Source organism: Saccharomycodes ludwigii, chromosome II (assembly GCF_020623625.1).
Source record: "Saccharomycodes ludwigii strain NBRC 1722 chromosome II, whole genome shotgun sequence".
NCBI classification, from domain to species: Eukaryota; Fungi; Ascomycota; class Saccharomycetes; order Saccharomycodales; family Saccharomycodaceae; genus Saccharomycodes; species Saccharomycodes ludwigii.
The window spans coordinates 868568-888037 of NC_060201.1; the positions used below are offsets into that span (position 1 = coordinate 868568).

The 19470-nt window shown below is 32.8% G+C and overlaps 5 protein-coding genes across 5 annotated transcripts; 3 read left to right on the top strand and 2 right to left on the bottom strand.

The window, feature by feature from the left end:
* Nucleotides 1-760: 760 nt before the first annotated feature.
* On the top strand, nucleotides 761-4189 carry SCDLUD_001670 (uncharacterized protein; the record flags this gene model as incomplete). The annotated part of the gene is made up of 1 exon (XM_046080490.1): nucleotides 761-4189. The coding sequence occupies one exon, from the start codon at nucleotides 761-763 to the stop codon at nucleotides 4187-4189; it is 3429 nt and encodes a 1142-aa protein (XP_045935819.1).
* A 357-nt stretch (nucleotides 4190-4546) lies between these two features.
* Nucleotides 4547-8290, bottom strand: MSH6 (mismatch repair ATPase MSH6; the record flags this gene model as incomplete). The annotated part of the gene is made up of 1 exon (XM_046080491.1): nucleotides 4547-8290. The coding sequence occupies one exon, from the start codon at nucleotides 8288-8290 to the stop codon at nucleotides 4547-4549; it is 3744 nt and encodes a 1247-aa protein (XP_045935820.1).
* Nucleotides 8291-8957: 667 nt separating this feature from the next.
* ADK2 (adenylate kinase ADK2) lies at nucleotides 8958-9659 on the top strand (the record flags this gene model as incomplete). Its single annotated transcript, XM_046080492.1, has 1 exon — nucleotides 8958-9659. One exon carries the CDS (start codon nucleotides 8958-8960, stop codon nucleotides 9657-9659), a length of 702 nt encoding a protein of 233 aa, XP_045935821.1.
* Nucleotides 9660-10159: 500 nt separating this feature from the next.
* Nucleotides 10160-12502, top strand: RAD3 (TFIIH/NER complex ATP-dependent 5'-3' DNA helicase subunit RAD3; the record flags this gene model as incomplete). Its single annotated transcript, XM_046080493.1, has 1 exon — nucleotides 10160-12502. One exon carries the CDS (start codon nucleotides 10160-10162, stop codon nucleotides 12500-12502), a length of 2343 nt encoding a protein of 780 aa, XP_045935822.1.
* A 139-nt stretch (nucleotides 12503-12641) lies between these two features.
* BRR2 (ATP-dependent RNA helicase BRR2) lies at nucleotides 12642-19199 on the bottom strand (the record flags this gene model as incomplete). Its single annotated transcript, XM_046080494.1, has 1 exon — nucleotides 12642-19199. One exon carries the CDS (start codon nucleotides 19197-19199, stop codon nucleotides 12642-12644), a length of 6558 nt encoding a protein of 2185 aa, XP_045935823.1.
* Between the last annotated feature and the right edge of the window lie 271 nt (nucleotides 19200-19470).

The following is a 19470-nucleotide window of genomic DNA, read 5'->3' on the forward strand; positions in this document are numbered from 1 at the left end:
GGATTTAATTATTTTTGTAATTTCGGACAGCTGGGTTATGAGATATTCGGATTGTATGATAATTTTTTTTTTGTACTCCCCTTTTTTTTTTTTTGTTTGTTTAAAACGCTAAACAAAAAAAAGAAAAGAAAAGAAAAAAAAAAGAAATGAGCAAGCGTGGTATGAAAAAATGAGAGAGAAAATAACACAAAATAATAATAATATTTTTTTCTTTTTTCTATTGTTAAAAAAACATGAAAAGAAAGGGGAGAAAGTTTGGTGGAGGTAAAAACCTGAAAATTAAAAATAAATCCAATTTTTGAAAGGGTAATCCATCTTCCTTTTTCCCTTTCTTAACTATCACTTTTAATTCAATTCTTAACTACATCTTTTAACCTTATAACTCTTTCCTTTCCAACTAACCCATCAAACTCTTTTATTATTAACAATCACAACCATTGCTCACCACTTAATTTCACCAAAATAATAATAATAAAAAAAGGGGATAATAGAAAAATAAATTAAATTAAATTAAATTAAATTAAATTAAAAATTACCTCTGGGTTGTAAAAAGCCGTATATTCAAAAAAAAAAAAAAAAAAAAAAAAAGAAAAAAAAAAAAAAGAAATCCTTTCTTTCACCATTTATTACAACCACCAGCCCTCCCGAGAATAAAGAGCACCTTTAACAAAAAAAAGAAAAATAAATTAAAATTAAAATAAGTTAAAATAAAATAAAATATAGCAAAACAGAATAAAATTATCCAAGACATTATTACATAATGAGTCTTCATCCCAATCAGCAGCAGCTCAATAATAAAATCACAACTGCAATACCACAACAATCAAAAATTAAACCGGCTCATACCCTAAATGGTGTACCTGTATTCAAACCAACATGGCAGGAATTTAAAGATTTCTATAAATTTGTCACAGAAATTAACCCAATAGGAATGCAAACAGGTATAGTCAAAATTATACCCCCTAAAGAATGGTTAGATCTACAAAAAATCACTCCTGAACTACTACAACAAATAGTCATCGATAAACCAATAGAACAGCATATAACTAATGGCAGTTCTACTCAGAGAGGTTCATATTTTATATCCAATATAGAAAAATCAAAAAAGTATAACATAATACAATGGAAAGATCTCTCCAATGACTATAAACTACCTTCAATCAGTGGTAGTAGCACAAGCACTAGCAGCACAAGTGGTTCAAAATTAAAAAAGAAAAACTATCTAAAAGATTTCCAATTACAAGATTACAAAAAATTTTATGAATCAGGCGAATATAATTTCGAAGACTTATCACAATTCGATGATCCCAAAAGAATAGAGTATTTAGAAAATTACTATTGGAAAACTCTAAATTTTACAACCCCCTTGTATGGAGCTGACACGCTGGGCACAGTTTTTAATCCAGAACTTAAAATATGGAACGTTTCATGCTTGCCCAATTTGTTAGACTACTTGGATGATGAAAAGAAGATCCCCGGAGTTAACGAATCATATCTTTACGCTGGATTGTGGAAGTCCTCTTTTGTTTGGCATCTAGAAGATCAAGATTTACATTCAATAAATTACATTCATTTTGGTTGTCCTAAGCAATGGTATAGTATATCTCAAAAAGATTGTGACAAATTTTACCAATTTATGAAAGAGACTTTCCCACAAGCTTCTACCAATTGCTCGGAATTTTTGAGGCACAAGACCTTTTTGGTGTCCCCCAAAGTTTTAGAACAAAATGGTATATATTGCAATAAAGTCCTACAAAGACAGAACGAGTTTATTATTACCTTCCCCTATGGCTACCATGCAGGATTTAATTATGGCTATAATTTAGCTGAGTCAGTTAACTTTGCCATAGACGATTGGCTTAACGATGATATTGGCGGAAAGGCAAAGAAATGTGAATGTATTGATGATGCGGTACAGGTCAATGTTAATGAATTGAAAAACAGTATAAAGGAAAAAAAACTGAAGCATGAAGTTGCTGAAACTTTGGTAGCTAGTGGGAATAGTACGCCGAGTAGAGCATATAGTACTACAGATTTAGGATTATTAACATTTGGTAATACTACCGCCACGGCTACTGCCCCTACGATTGCTTCTACTACTGATAATACTAATAATGGTACTATAAGTGTTACTAGTATTAACAATAAGAACTCTTCAAAGTTTAATACCAATCTAGGTTCTTCATCCACAATATCTCTGTACAATAATAATATTAATATTAATAATAATAATACTAATAATGGCAATGGTTTATATTCACCTGCTACTGCTAGTATAGTTGCCGCAGCTAATGCAGATGCTATAAGTGGCTTAGGCACAACTAGTAATAAACTAGGCTCCATAAATACCGTGACCAATACTGCAGGTGCAAATTCACCACAAACCATGTTAAATGTGTTAGACAAAATAAGTAATAATAGTTTAAGCGCCAACAATAATAACTATGCTGTCAACAATAGCAATAGCGCTAATTCGTCTTTGCGTTCAAATACACCTAGTCAGTTTGGAATTAATAATCAATCTATTAGTAGAATAGCGTCTCCTGTTTTTTCTAGAGTATTGATGGACGTGGAGTCATCTTTAAGGTTTAATAGCAATGATGGTGCAACAGCAACAGTAACAGCAAATAATAACAATAATAATATTAATATTAATGGCAACACAAATACAATTGTTACACCAACAACGATCGGCAACAACAACAACAACAACAACAACAATAACAACAACAACAACAACAACAACAACAACAATAACAACACATTAAACACCTATAATGGTAGTTTCCAAAAAATATCTTCTTCTCCTTTGTCCAACCCAATTAATCCACTACATACGTTAAATAACCATAATAATAGTGCCCGTGCTGCTTCAAATAATAGCATAGTTGGTTCAACCCCACCCGTATTACCAAAATTAGCAAACATTGCCGCTGCAACCACATCTTTCAACAACCCATCCCCATTAAATGGCAATATTTTGCCTCCCTTATTTGATACTCCATTATTAACCGATGAAGAAGACAATCTATTGGCAATGAGTCTTACTTCCATGGCAAACAGTAGAATTTCCAGCCCAAGGCCACAACAGCTTATAAACAATGGTATTAATAAATCTATGTTGAACACCACACAATCGGCAATAGATAATAATATTAGTAGTCATAGTATCACATCTACAAAAAATAACAATCTTAAAATTAATAATAACAACAGTTCTTTGTTGATATCACCAAGACCAACGGTAAGGCGGATAACTAATAATTCTAGTAATAGTAGTGGTAGTACTACAAACACAATAAATGGTCCCTCTTTGTCGTTAAACAGTTTTCCATATAATTCAACTGGTGTTAGGCCCAAATCACCTCAATCTCAACTCATTGCACGTGTGAGAAGCCCAAATAGGGTTACTTTAAATATATCAAGAGATGGAAGTCCTTTAACTTCCATTTTGGGGACAACTACCAGTGGTATCACTACACCTAATACAAATTACACTAATAATAATAATAATAATAATAATAACAGTGTTAGTACAAGTTATTCACACCAACCGTTTGTCACCACGTCTTTGTCTCAAATCACTAATGCAACACCTATTAACGCAGGAATGCCTTTAACTCCACGAACTTCTAAAATAAGTAGAGGACCTTTAGAAAAAAATACTACCGCTACTGACAATACCGGAATGGGTAAAGAAGAGAAGAAATTATCAAAGCAAGATAGAAAAAGGAAAAACGATAGAACTAATGAAATACGGAAGAATAATTATGATACTCTTACCTCGGATAATTTAGCTACAAAAAATAAAAAAGTAAAAACTACCAGTAGTGTTAAGAAGAATAAATCAGAAGAATCAAGCCAGGATAGTAGTGTTAGTGTAGAAAATAGCAATAATTCCAACGCAACGGATGTGAATAATGAAGTTATAGTTGATGAAAGTATGTGTGCAAATGCTAAAGTTAATCCAGAAGAAGTTATTGTGAAGGATGATGGTCATAAAATTTACATTTGTCTGAATTGTAAAAGAGAATTCACCTCAGGCCATCACTTAACTAGACATAAAAATTCGGTACACTCAGTAGAAAAGCCATTCTCATGTCCTAAATGTGGTAAAAGATTTAAAAGGCGTGATCATGTTTTACAGCATTTGAATAAAAAAATACCTTGTACCAAAGATGAGGAGTAAATAATTTTTTTTTTTTTTTTTTTTTTTTTTTTGACTTTCATAAATAAAAAGCCTTATTTGGTGTATAAAATGGAATACAACTACCAAATAAGCAATGTAATAGTAATAAAATTTAAATTATCACAACAAGGGAAGAAGTTATAATATTAGCATTATTATTATTATTATTAGTAGTAGTAGTAGTAGTGTATATTAAGTATTTTTGAATGGTCATAAATAATGGTATGGTATGCGAATTAAAAGAAAAAAAAATTAATAATAATAATAATAATAACAAAATAAATAAACTAGACCATCTTAAGTTACTATAGAATTCAAACTGCTAATTAAATATATACATATATTTATTTAAAATCTTCATTTCAACTCATCAATCATTTTAAAAATATTGGCCAGTGCTCCTCTTTTAACATCGTCGTCATATATTTTTACACCATCACCACAGCCTTTTTCAGTATTATTAATACCATACTTCAAAATTCTAACAAAATCACTTTCTACCCCCAATGGAATTAAACTATTATCGTCACAACCTTTATCAGTATGAACGCTACTATTTTTCAAAAATTTTAACAATTGTGAAGTTTGTTCAAAATTGTCTGCAGCATTAATTGCGTTATCGACAATTTCCCTTGGTATACCACACATATTGGCAACATGCATACCAAAACTACCCTCACTACACCCATCTACTAACTTGTATAAAAATGTGACATTTTTGTTATTTTCATCGCATAAAATACTCATCTTCATCGATCTAACTTGGGGATGTGATCTAAAACTAAAATTTAACCCTCCGTAATGTGTGGCAAAAAACCCTAAACTTTGAATGTGCGTGGCCAAATGGTATAAAACGCTTTCAGCAATAGCAAACCCGTCAGTGCTTGACCCACCGCGACCTAGTTCGTCTATCACTAACAAAGATTTGTTCGTGGCCATATCCAAAATCTTTTTAGTTTCTGATAATTCCACCAAAAACGTAGACTTTCCTTGCATAATATTATCGTTTGCTCCTAATCTTGTCATGATACGATCAATTGGAATCAACTCGGCCTCTTCGCATGGAACATAACACCCAATTTGACTCATTATAGCCGCTATACATGTCATACGTAACACAGTAGATTTACCAGCCGCATTTGCACCAGTTAATAGTACAAGTTTATTATTGTTTTCACCACCGAGCTTAATGTCGTTGGGAATAAATTCCTTGCATGTAGATGCTCCCATGTTGAAAAATGGATGCCTCAAACCTTTGAAGTTTACCATGCTGCCTGTCTTCTGGTCACTTAAAAACTTTGGCCTACAACATGGAATACCAATACTCTCCGAAGTTTTGGCTAGTGACAATAAACAGTCCATAGATGCAATTAATTCAATCACTGGTGTCCACAACTTGCTCATATATTGGTCAAAACGCTGGTATAATTTGCCAATTAAATCAGCCTCTAACATCCTGTGTGATTCTTTAAATTCTGCCATTTGTCTGGCCATACGTTCTACCTCTGGCGAATAATACTTTTTGAACGATTTATTTGCGGCCAATTGTGTCCAATTGTGCGGTACCTTTTTTGTATACTGTATTGGAACTTCAATGGTATATAGTTCTTTGCCGCTATCTTTAAACTGAATTTTATTGCAACCTAACATTTTTTTGTATTTTTTCAATTGCTCTTGTAACTCTTGATGCAAAGTGTTAATTTTCGACACCGAATCATCAAACTCTTTGTCTACACCGGGGTACAACACAATCGTGGTTTCGCCAGCTGGATTAATGATCTTAGATTTATCATAGGATTTCTTCCATATTTCCATTTGCTCCTTTAACAACTCAATGGGCATTCTATTTGCATATTCACGGAAGGCACCGCATAATTTAAAATTATTTTTCAGCTTATCTACAAAGTTGACGATCTTTTCAAAACCGGGCAAGACTTTCCCATCGAAATCTTTGAATTTCAAGCTCCCAGAATGGACTCTAGCAACCAATCTTTCCAAATCAGGAATATTAGAGAAGACAGATTCCACCAATTCTCTTAATTCAATCTCCTGTAAAAGCTGATCAACGCTATCCAACCTGTTCTCAATGTCAGTTTTATTAAAAAGAGGTAACATCACCCATTTTCTCATTAATCTTTTGCCCATCGGTGTATTAGCTCTGTTAACTAGCTTGAAAAAAGTACCATTATCGCTTCCATCGAAAGAATTAGCAAAAATCTCCAAGTTTTGTAAAGTGATGCCATCCAAGACCATATTTGCTGCGCCTTGCTTCTGGAAAGTCTCATATTCCATTATTTTATTCATAGAAATTAGATCCTTGTCCAATTTTAAAAATTGTAAATAGTTCAATAATCCGCCAAAGGAATTTAGTGCCACCCACTTATCACTGTCTTCCATATATTGAGATAAAATTGTAGGAATCGAATCATACTTGGTACGTAAATTTTCACACGTGTTTTGAACATCATAAAACTCAGTATTGGCCTTTGAATAATTATAAATCGCACCTGGTGATGAATTGAACTTAATGAGTTTCAATGCTGCCGCGGATAAATTGTTTCTCTCAAGAACCAACTCATGTGGTCTTATTTGGGACAAAACAGTATCTAACTTAGAATAATCATTGTCATGATTCAATTGGGTAATGTATATTTCACCAGTGGATGTATCAACAAATGAAACACCAAAAGTAGTGTTCCCATCTGTATCTTTATCTTCTTTAACAGACAGACAATATGTGGGCAAATCACTCTGTAGCATTCCTTCTTCAGTTAACGTACCTCTAGTTAAAACGCATTTTAATTCCCTTTGGACAATACTTCTTTTATTACTTGAGCTAGATGATTTTAATGAAGCTTCTCTCATTTCTTTGGCCAACAAAGTTTCAGCTTGATCTACTTTAGCTACTTTGTAACCATGTTGGATAAATTGGTTAGCCCAATAGTCAAAACTCATTTCAGGAATACCAGCTAAAACCATTCCTGCTCTACCACCATTACCAGCAATTTTTAAGTCAAATAATTGATTAGCCAACAATGCATCGTTTTCGTACAATTCATAAAATTTCCCCTTTTTAAAAAAAACAATACAATCCATTAAATTCATTTTGATTTTCCAATATTGTTCTTCAAATGGTGTAAATTTATTCCATGCGGTCTGTGGAATGAATACCGTCCTTGGATCAAAATCTGGACTGTCTGGAGAGTTTTTATTGGCGTCTAGTCTAGGGGATTTGGTTAACCAACTATACCTTGTGTCAGTTGTTCCTTTGTATCCAGCTTTTTCAGTCGTTGCCGAAGTACCATTGGATAAAGTCTTGTAGTTGTTATTGCTGCTGCTGCTGCTGCTAGAAGCACTAGTTTTCATTTTAAGCGTTGGTTTATTTTTATTGTTTGGAGAAGGTGCTTTTAATACAGATTTGTTGACTATTTTGGGATAGGCAGTGGAGGTGTTCCTTGCCTTTTTCTGTGGAATTTTTTGTGAAACCATAAAAAGATCTTCGTCATCTGATGATTCTAGTTTTGTACTATTACCATCAATGTTGTGCTTATCAGAATTAGGTTTGTATTCACCATCATCATCATCATGGGGGATAATGGTTCTTTTTCTCTTTCTTGGATTGGAAAAACTAGTTTCAAAATCATCATCATCATCATCATTTTCACTTTCTGCATAAGAAATTGGTTTCTTAACTTCTCTTTTATTCCTAGGGTTTTGAGTTTCTTCGTTTAAAAATTGAGATTTATCACCAGGTTCGACCAAATTTAAAGTTGTATTTTGCGTGGAATTCCCTTTAATTGGGGAACTATCGTGAAAATTTCTAGTGGCATTGTTATTGAAAGATGTTTCAGTGGTATCTTGAATTTCTTCATCGTCATCATCATTATCACCAGTAATGAACAAATTATTTTTCAAAGATTTTTTGTCATTGTTATCTGTGGTTGTAGTACTATTGGTGGAAGAAAAATTTTGTTTTCTATTACTTGGGCTTGAGCCTGACTTTTTACTTGAGGAAAAAAACCCCAGTAATGTTGATTGCTTCAATTTTTTTTTGCTTGAAGGTGGGGTTTGCTTAATATGTTTTAAGTATGATGGTGTCATTTGTCTTGTTCTAAGGTTTTATGGTCTGCTGTTCATACAGATTTACTTTGTGTTTGAGAATTAAAGGGAAAAGAGAAAAAAAAAAAAAAGAATAAGAAAAAGAAAAAGTATTCTACTTTAAATCTTATATAAAGATGAAAGTAAGAGTCCTTTAATAGAAATGAAAATATAAATAGTAGAAAAATAAAATAATAATAATAATTCAAAATACGCGTCAGTATTTTTGACACGTTAAATTTTGTTTTTATAACTTATTTTACGTGTTTTCGAGTTAGTCCGCACTTTCGGAAGTTTGATTTTTGTCCGTAGTTTTTCTTATCTTTTTCTTATTTTCAATTTCAAATCCGGCAGGGCCGCGGAGAAATTCGCTCTTTTAATTTTAATTTTGATTTTGTCCAGTTAAAAATTGTAAAATCTAGAAAATTTCACGGCGAAATGGAATTCCCTTTAAAGGAATAAACTAAGATTTGAATTTTAAATTATTGAGAGCCAGAGACAAAAAGGGGGGAAAATATATATATATATATACACAATTACATAAATAAACAGAATATATTTAAAAGAGTTGATATTTCCACTCTTTTTGGTAAAAAAGAAACATAAAACAAATATTTATCAATAATATTGGAGATCTTTAGGACCAACAAAGGAAGGTAGAAAAGAAAATATGGCGCATCGTCTAACCAAACCATTAAGACTATTGTTATTAGGTGCACCAGGCTCTGGAAAGGGTACTCAAACAAGTAAACTATTAAAGTTCTATCCAGAACTATATAGTTTAAGTAGTGGTGATATTTTCCGTCAACAAATTGCAGCAAAAACGAAACTAGGACTAGAAGCCTCTAAATACATTGAAAATGGATCCCTAGTTCCAGACAATATTGTTACAGGGCTAGTTGTTGACCATCTGACAAAGGAGGTCATTCTACCTGATATTAAACACTGGATACTTGATGGATTTCCAAGAAATATTGAACAGGCAAAAAGTCTCGATACTAGTTTAGCACATACTATCGCTGGTAACAACAATAAATGTGTTTTCAATTTAGTGGTTGAACTAGACGTTCCTCAGCAAATTATCATCGATCGTATAGTTAATCGTTGGGTCCATATTCCTAGTGGTAGGGTATACAACTTGCAATATAATCCACCAAAGGTTCCCGGTAAAGATGATATTACTGGTGAGCCATTATCCAAAAGGCCCGATGATACTGAAGAAATTGTTTCCAAGAGATTAAAAGATTTCAATCTTTTAGTAAAGCCATTAAAAGAATATTATCAAAATTTAGGTATTTTAAAAGTTGTTTCCGGTGAAACTTCAGATATTATTTTCCCAAAATTATTAGATATTATTAAGAAGAATTTTTAGATAATATGTGCAATTGTACGAATAAGAGAAGGGATGGAACAACATTCTTTTGTCCATTGGAAGCAATTGTTATAAGTAATAACAATATGACTATATACTATTTCAAGTATTCTTTTATTTTGTTTTGTCATATATTTTTCCTTTAATTCATAATAGCAGTAATATAACTGTCTTGTATCCTAAAATCTTATCAATTTGAGTTGTTAACGTTACGGAATACCTGCGCTTTTTGCAGCTCTCGGACTTTATATATATATATATTTTTTTTTTTTTTTTTTTTTTTTTTTTTTTATAGATGAAATATGTAATCACATTGATTCCTTGTGTTGTTAAATATTATTTTTGATTTAAAATATTTTTAGTTTCTCAGCCAACACTCACTTCTTGTTTTGTTTTAACTTTATATCGAGTCCCAAGAGAGTGGCAAAACAAAAATATATTCACTGCAACAGCATCCTTTAGGCTTCCGCGTTTATTGTTACATATAAGAAATTAAAATAATGAAATTTTATATTGACGAGCTTCCTATTCTTTTCCCATATCCCAAAATATATCCAGAACAATATGAATACATGTGTGACATTAAAAAAACTTTAGATGCAACAGGTAACTCTATACTAGAAATGCCTTCAGGCACAGGAAAAACCGTATCTTTATTATCCATAACTGTTGCATATCAAATGTTTCATAAGCAAGAAAATGGGTCATTCCGAAAAATTGTATATTGTTCACGTACCATGTCAGAAATTGAAAAGGCCTTAATTGAGTTGGATAATTTGATGAAATATAGAACAAAGGAATTGGGGAGTGAAGAATCTTTTTTAGGCATAGGTTTAACTTCCAGAAAAAATTTATGTCTACACCCCAAGGTAAAAAAAGAGAGGAAAGGCACCATTGTTGATGAAAAATGTAGACGGATGACTAATGGACAGGCAAAGGCCAAAAAACTTGAAAATCCAGAGTTGGATATCGAGTTGTGTGACTATCATGAAAACATGTACAATTACGAATTAAAAGATTATTTACCCAATGGCGTGTACTCGTTTGAAAAATTAATTGATATTTGCGAAGAGAAAACAATGTGTCCTTATTTTACAGTTCGGCGTCTAATTTCAATGTGCAATATAATCATTTATTCCTATCATTATGTTTTAGATCCCAAAATTGCTGAAAGGGTCTCCGAACAAATCAATAACGATTCTATTGTTATCTTTGATGAGGCGCATAATATAGATAACGTTTGTATTGAGTCTCTTTCCTTAGATTTAACTAATGATGTTTTAAAAAAAGCATCAAAGGGTTGTAATGCATTGAGTAGAGAAATTGAAAGGACCAAGCAAGTCGATGCACAAAGTTTGCAAGACGAATACAACAAATTAGTTAGAGGATTAAGACCGGAAGAAATATTAGAACCAAATGAAGAGCCCTTGGTAGAAACGCCTGTCCTATCAGCCGATGTTTTGAATGAGGCAATGCCTGGTAACATTAGAAAAGCTGAACACTTTGTTTCTTTTTTGAAACGTTTTATTGAATACTTAAAAACGAGAATGAAAGTCTTGCATGTCATTTCAGAAACACCACATTCGTTTTTACGTCATTGCAAACAGTTAACTTTTATAGAAAATAAACCATTAAGATTTTGTTCAGAAAGATTGGCATTATTGGTAAGAACGTTAGACATTGAAGATATTGAGGACTTCGCTGCATTGAAAGATATAGTAACATTCGCCACTTTAGTTTCAACTTATGAGGATGGCTTTATATTGATCATAGAACCATTTGAAATAGAGAATGCAGCTGCGGTTCCTAATCCTATTTTACGGTTTACATGTTTAGATGCATCTATTGCTATAAAACCTGTTTTTGAAAAATTTAGCTCGGTGATTATCACTTCCGGTACTATATCTCCGTTGGAAATGTACCCTAAAATGTTGAACTTTGAGACTATATTACAAAAATCATATTCTATGACGTTATCAAAAAAATCTTTTTTACCCTTGATTATTACTAAAGGCTCAGATCAGGTTGCTATTTCATCGAGATTCGAGATCAGGAATGATCCAAGTATTGTTCGTAATTACGGCTCTATGTTGGTTGAATTTTCAAAGATTACTCCAGACGGCATGGTTGTGTTTTTCCCATCATATCTATATATGGAAAGTATTATCTCCATGTGGCAAACAATGGGTATCCTTGATGAAGTGTGGAAATATAAGTTAATTCTAGTTGAAACACCAGATGCACAAGAAACTGCTTTGGCCTTGGAGACATATCGTAAAGCTTGTTCAAATGGGAGAGGCGCAATTTTGTTAAGTGTCGCAAGAGGTAAAGTTAGTGAAGGTATCGATTTTGATCACCATTTTGGTAGAACGGTATTAATGATCGGCATCCCATTCCAATACACCGAATCACGTATTTTGAAAGCTAGATTAGAATTTATGAGGGAAAATTATCGTATAAGAGAAAACGATTTTCTTTCCTTTGACGCAATGAGACATGCTGCACAATGTTTAGGTCGTGTTTTGAGAGGTAAAGATGATTATGGTGTAATGGTCTTGGCCGACAGACGATTTTCAAGAAAAAAGAGGCAATTGCCTAAGTGGATCGCCCAAGGTCTAAGTGATGCTGATTTAAACTTGTCAACAGACATGGCTATAGCTAATACTAAGAAGTTTTTAAAGGCAATGGCTCAACCAAGCGATCCTAAAGACCAAGAAGGTGTGTCTGTTTGGAGTTACAATCAATTAATTGAACATCAAAATAAGCAAAAAGCTAACAATACAAATGTGTCTAATCGTGGTGGGTTTACTCTCGATTATGAGGGTGATGTGGAAATGAAATAATACATTTGTTTCTACATACATCTATATCTATTTATACAACTAATCTTGTTGTATGAGTATTGTATAATTTTGCTTGTCTTTTAACATATAACGTCTTTTATTATTTCTATATTTTTAATTAGCGTTACTCTTTATATATTCAATTGGCAGTAATCGTAAAAGTAACTTCCTTGTCCGCATCTAGGTATGAATTGCATATACACCAAACGCACAATTTATGAGTACCTGGCACCTCAACTGAAAAATCCAAATCAAATGTTTGCTGCTCTTTTGGCAATATAACTTTTTTAATACTGTACAGTTTTCTAGTTTCAACCTCACCCACAACAATCCACCATTCTTCATTCACCTTGTATGGAAAAACTGCACTAATGGCTTTCAAGTCTTCTGGTTCCTCGTCTCTGCCAATGGTAACAGTCAAACTATAATTTTGATTGACTTTTATATGTTCCTCAGGTATTTTAAGAGAGTAATTCATTTCAATATTTGGATAATTATTAACAAAAGTTGCGACTTGCATCAATTTTTCTTGACTATCGAGCATAGCCATTATTTCATCTCTATCGCTATCGTCCAAGGCCATTATATCATAAATAGTTTCAACATTTTTGTTCTCACAAATAGCGAAAATTGAGTTTGTGTCAGCAAAATATGGAAGCTGTTTTAATGGATTATCTACATCCCAACAGCCCTGGATAATCATTTGGCTTAAATCCATTATAGTCGTTGCAACCAAATTGCCTTCAGCTGCCAAAACATCAACCATCGCATTAATTAATGGAATAGCAATTATCAAAATATCTTGTAAATCAATTTGAAGATCGACATTAATCTTGATTCTAGAAAAATGGCATTGTAATAAAACAAAAACTTTGAATCCAACGGAATAAATACTAAAATTATCTGTGTTAGATAATTTTAAAGGTAATTTTGAATATAACTTGAATAATTCTCTTTCTTCATCTTTTCTAATGGGAATATAATCAAATTCTGTACAAAGTGATAGCAGTTCTATTATTTGGGATAATTTGGAAATCTTAGATAGTGAGCTCAAAAACAACTGTATTGTTGTAAATGAGATATTATAATGAGAACTAATCAACGCACCATATAATGGCTGAATAGTGTTGTCATAATCATCCTCCTCTTCTTTTTCTTTTTCTTCTTCTTCTTCTTCTTCTTCTTCTTCTTCTTCTCTTCCTTTGTCTTTTCTTTCCCTATCTGCCTCGATATTTTTCTCAATGACTTCAATAATGGAACTTTCACTTAGATCACTCAACACTTCCTCTATTAATTCAGTTAAATATGCAGATATACCGATTGCAGAAACATCTTTTACACCATAAAAACTCGGATTAGCATGCAATCGTCTATAAAAATATGTAAAGGTTATCCACTCCATTATATCTTCTTTACAACTTATAACACCATTAGCATTTTCTATCATAATACTTTCATGTAAATTATAAGCAATATAACTTTCAGTGGGGAGAGCATCTATTATAAAATTTTTGTAATACTCTTTCATTTTATTATCCGTCATAATAAAAACTTGACCCGCATGGTTGGTTCCGTTATTAAAGTTTTGCGCACATCCTACCATCTCTAAAATCTCATTCATGGAATAATCAACTAATTTGAACTTTTTACCGTCGTAGTAAGAAGTTCCCTTTATAATGACCATCTGACTACTTGGCGCAATATGACACATATCCTTTGTCACAATTAAATAACTTATCATAAAGTTTTGGTACATTTTCAGAACAAACATCTTATCGGATTCACACATCCCTTTATATAAAATGCCAACACCTTGTTCCAAAGAAAAACGCAACGACCTATCAGTAAACTTCCCCAATAATTCATTAATATCCTCCTTCTCCATCTTAAGTAACAACTGTTTCTTTTCACTAAAGTGTTTGATTAGCCACATAGATAATTTTATAGCATCTCTTCTGGTAGCAACAAAAATTAATGGAATACAAACATCAGTTTTAATGATCTTTTCAGTTGAAGTAATTGTACTTTCCAGCATCTCATAAGTATCGCTTTCCCCATAACTTTCAAAATTAACTTCTAAATTTAAACATCCTTCGTTAGGTGCAAAGTTGAAAATTAAGTTCTTTTTGACATCCATCCAGTCCCCAAAATCCCTGGCATTGGATAAACAAGCAGAAAATCCTAAGATTCTTAACGGCAGATCAAGTTGAGATTTCATTAAAATCATTCTCGATATGGCATTTTCATAAAATGCACCATACTCAACATTACTAACTTCATGGGCGTCATCTGCAATAAATAATTCTAACCGTTGCAAATTTTTTCTATTTCTCCAGTTTCTAGATAGAATTTCAAACTGCGATGGAGTACTTAAAGTTAAGTGTGTTTTGGCTAGTAATGCAACGTTTGTTTTTAAATCTGGAGTTAGTTTGTTTACCACTTTGCCAAAAGTGGCAAATTTAATTTTCCACTCCCTTTCAAGTTGATCTACTTTCAGCTGACTAGGGCATATATATATCGCTCTGTTTTTGTTTTGTCTCCAGTGGTTTACCAATGCAACCACAGCTAATGATGTTTTGCCACTATTCTTGCTAGCACATACTAGCATATTTTCATTGGAGTTGAACAATGGGTCAAAAACTTCAGATTGTATTTTATTAAAAGTTTTAAAATCAAATAGATTTGAAATAGCATTTTCGTTAAAAATAGAGGTGCGTACCAGTTCTAAATCATCTGTAATCATGTGAGGTGCAGGGAGGGGTTTAGGAAGAATCAAATCTTTCATAATAACAGGTTCTTTATACTCACAATTTAACCAATTATTCGAAATAAAACTAACAAAATAGTTTGGTGGTAAAGAATTCGATTCAATGGACTTTAATTGCAATGTAAATTCAATAATATGCTCAGACCCAAGCTGCTCCTCTCTAAAAAGTATATTTTCCGTATATAAAATATTATCACCATTGGTATCTTCTACTATTACCACAAATGACTCAGAGGTCCCATGAACTCTTTTATCCCAAATCCAAGTCGGAACAGCTTCTATTTCAAATTTCAAAAAGCTTGGAGTAATTGGTTGAATAGTGCAGGAAAACTGAACTTTTGGAAATCTTTTAATTAAATCATAAACAAGTTTACCATGCTTTTCCAATCTTAGCGCTTTACCAATTGCGGCCGCTGTAGGTAGTTCTAAATAATCCTTCCACGCTAGAGGAGAGGCCTCCATACGTTTAATAACTTCAACGGGACAAGTTGGAAATTGTCTCAACGGGCTATTGACCAGCCACATTCGTTTGGAAACATATTTTGAAAAATTTAATAAAGTTTTGGAAATTCTGGACCATTTCTTCTTCAAAGCAATTTCAAACATAGCTCTTAACAATCTAATGGCATTTTGTTTAACAAATACCATATCTGCATTCAAGGCAAACCCATCAAATTTTAGCCTGGAGATATAGCTCTGAACAAGTGCATTCACTTTAACAATCGGTTCATCAATAGTATCACCAATCGGCACGGGAACTTTTTCTAATAATTTTTGTAATTCAAATTTTTCTTCTGGTCTGATTGTCATGTACTTGAATTCATCGGACTTGGAAAATAATTTCAAAAGCTCAACGCTAGTAAACTCTTTGGAAAGCTTATTATTGTACATTGAAACTGATTCATGTTTTAAGTAAAAAAATGACGCAATTTTACCCAAGTCCGTAAACTTAACCTTTCCTGAGACAGGATTGTATATAACCAATTTATCATCATCTAAAATTTTCAAAGCAGAATGACAAATATCTTCACAAAAATAATACAAATCAGTTCTTTCTGGATGTCTGCTATTATCAACATTGTACAATTCAGGGTCTTTTTTCATTCTAATGTATAGGTATGTAGTAAATAGCCAAACTATGGCATCAGACCTGGACTTAATATTTCCTAAAACAATTTCAGCATTTAAACAATCCACAACTCGTTTGGCCATTTGCGACTCAATTGGCAACTGCTCGTTTGATATAGCCAACAAATATTGGATATCCTCCTGGTTTGCTATTATTATACCTTCACCATTGGTGTCGTATCTGGGCCTACCAGCTCTCCCTAGCATTTGTAAAATGTCTTGTGGAGATAGTTTAGTCCACTCGCCTCGTTCAGGAGAATATATTTCGGTGCCTTTAATTACTACTGTGTGAGCGGGCAAGTTGACCCCCCAAGCTAAAGTAGATGTCGAAACCAAGACTCTTAACAAACCATCAGCAAACATATCTTCTGAAAGAGATCTATCTTCTCTGGATAGACCAGCGTGGTGAATACCAAACCCGTATTTTATCAACTCCCCCAGTTCTAAATCTTTAGCGTTTTCGGCTTCTTTTTCTAAAATTCCTTGCACCCCCTTATCATCCTTTTTCATAAATAAATGCATTTTCTGTTCCTCCAGCAACTTATTTTTCAACCATAAAGCGGTTTTTGCTGTATCTTTACGCGAATGAACAAATATTATTAATTGCTGGCCTTCCCCCTCTATTACCGTATCAAGCATTTTGTCATAACAGGCTTGATTTTGTGCAGTTAATTTTTTTAAACCATTTTGTTCAAAAATTCCAACAAATTGTTGTGCTAGTGGACAAGGTCTATATGATGAATTGAAAAAAAATAGTCCCTCCTTAGGAACCCTCAAAAATGCTGCCACATCTATGTAGTTTGGTAACGTGGCTGATAAAGCCACAATCCGGCAATCGTTACCATTATCCAGGAGAGTTCTGCTCACAATGCTCTCTATAACGGGACCTCTTTCATTATGTAATAAATGAACCTCATCGATAATTATTAGCTTCACTAAAGAAATAATATTGGCGTTGGACCGTTTCCGGGTTATGATATCCCATTTTTCAGGAGTTGAAACCAAAATTTGGGAATTGCGGATATCAGTTCTGCTTAATACAGAGTCCCCGGTTAATTCAGCGACAGTTATTCCCAAATATTTAAATCTTCTTTGTAATTCATTCACTTGCTCTTGAACTAGGGCTCTTAATGGAGCAATATAAACGATACAAAATGCTTCTAGGTTTGGTTTATTGTTTGGTCTTAAAAAGTGTGAAATGACCCGCAACATCGAAAGAACAGCTACATTGGTTTTACCAGCACCAGTAGGAGCACATAGTAAAATGTTATTATCGGTTTTAAAAACAGATGGATAAACTTCAGATTGAATTCGATTCAAATGTTGAGTTTCATTTGCTGGAAATACTCCATGAGTCCATTCAGGTAAATTTTCTATCTTTACCAAAGGATAATCATCGTTAACAGTCTTTGGTGCCGGTATATGGACTTCCTCGTAATTGTCTTTGATAATTTTATATGAGCCCTCGGGTAAAACCACCTTTTGGGAAGTGGTAGTTTCCAATGACAATGCTAAAACATTTTCAATATCGATAAATTGCGGTGAATCTTTATCTTTAACAGGCTTTGTCCTTTTGAACTTTTGCAAGTTTTCTGGATTTGTGCTTTTCCTCTTCTGCTTATTCACCAATAGATGAGCCAATCCACTTTCATTTATTTCCCTTAACACTTTAGTTTTATCACTTGCTTTTGCCAGCTTTAGCCCCCACACAATTTGATATCTATTTTTGATAAAGTGCTGTACAATATAGTATTTATCAAAAGCAAATAAATCGGATAGGGATTCTTCTAATTGTGACTCGTCATCTAGAATGTTTATTAAAAGCTCTGTGACCTTTTCAGATAAAGGTATTAAATCTTCATTTTGATCTAAATTTTTAGCCAAATAATCACTTATGTATGAGGTATTCACGTCGTTAATAGAGATACTGTCAGAATCTGAAGCCAACTCAATAACTGAATCAGTATCCGAATCTGTCTTCTCTTTGCTGTCATCTATATTTTCTTCCAATTCAGCGTCGTCGCTTTCAGACATATCAAAAATAAATTCTTTCTCGTGCTCTGTAGATTTCTGACCATCGCTATCTTCCCCTTCATTACTAGCATTTTCATTATCTTCCTCTGAGTCATACATTATAGCCGCTGCATCTGATGCACCATTTAAAAAGGCTAAACCGTAGTCAGTTAAACTTTGACATAATTCAAACAATTCTTGAAACGCGGTTTTATTGATTCCTATTCCATTTCCGAGTTCCCTTTCTAGCAATTGCCTTTTGTTAATTAATGCATCATCATCTTCGTTGGTGTTATTCTGTTTTAGTGACTTTATTAAAACATCGGTAGCATTTAGTATAACGTCGTGAGGGGCATCTCCATCAAAAATATTATTTAAAACCCATCGAGTTATTGATTCATAAATGGTTTTATTATGATCATTGGTTGGATGATAATTCAAGTTTAAATTGTTTTCTTGTAAAATACTCCTATGTCTTACGACTTCTCCTTTATTAATGTTATCATGAGTTTTTTTTTTAGCCTTTGAAAAGCTCCCTTTATCCTGTTTGTCCTTTGAGAGAGATTGTGTGCTGACATTCGTGTTAATTGCTGCACCCATATCTTTAATAGAAACAAGGCCCGTCATTGATTTAGGTTTAAATCTTTCGGTGTCAATTGAGGTCTCAGAAATCAATCTCTTATCTTGTTTAAGTACTTGTCCAGAAATTAGATCTGATCTAAAAACTTCCCTAATAGTAGCTTTTTTTTTTTCATAATCTTGATCAAATTCAGTAGTTTTCTTACCCATGTTGAATCTGCGAATTTTATTTGATGGGGTTACGGATAGACTAATTATAAATTAATAGTTGAGATTCTTTAATTACCAAATGCTATTGTTTTTCCTTCTTCTTGTTGTTGTTATTCTATCTTTTGATTGTGGTAATTTGAAAACCACAGATATTTTTCATTTTTTGTTTCTTTTTTTTTTTTAATTTAATTTAATTTAATTTTTATTTTTTTTTTTTTTTTTTCCTTTAATTTCAGTATGCTAACCCGAACTCGCTCAGCTTTCTATTTGA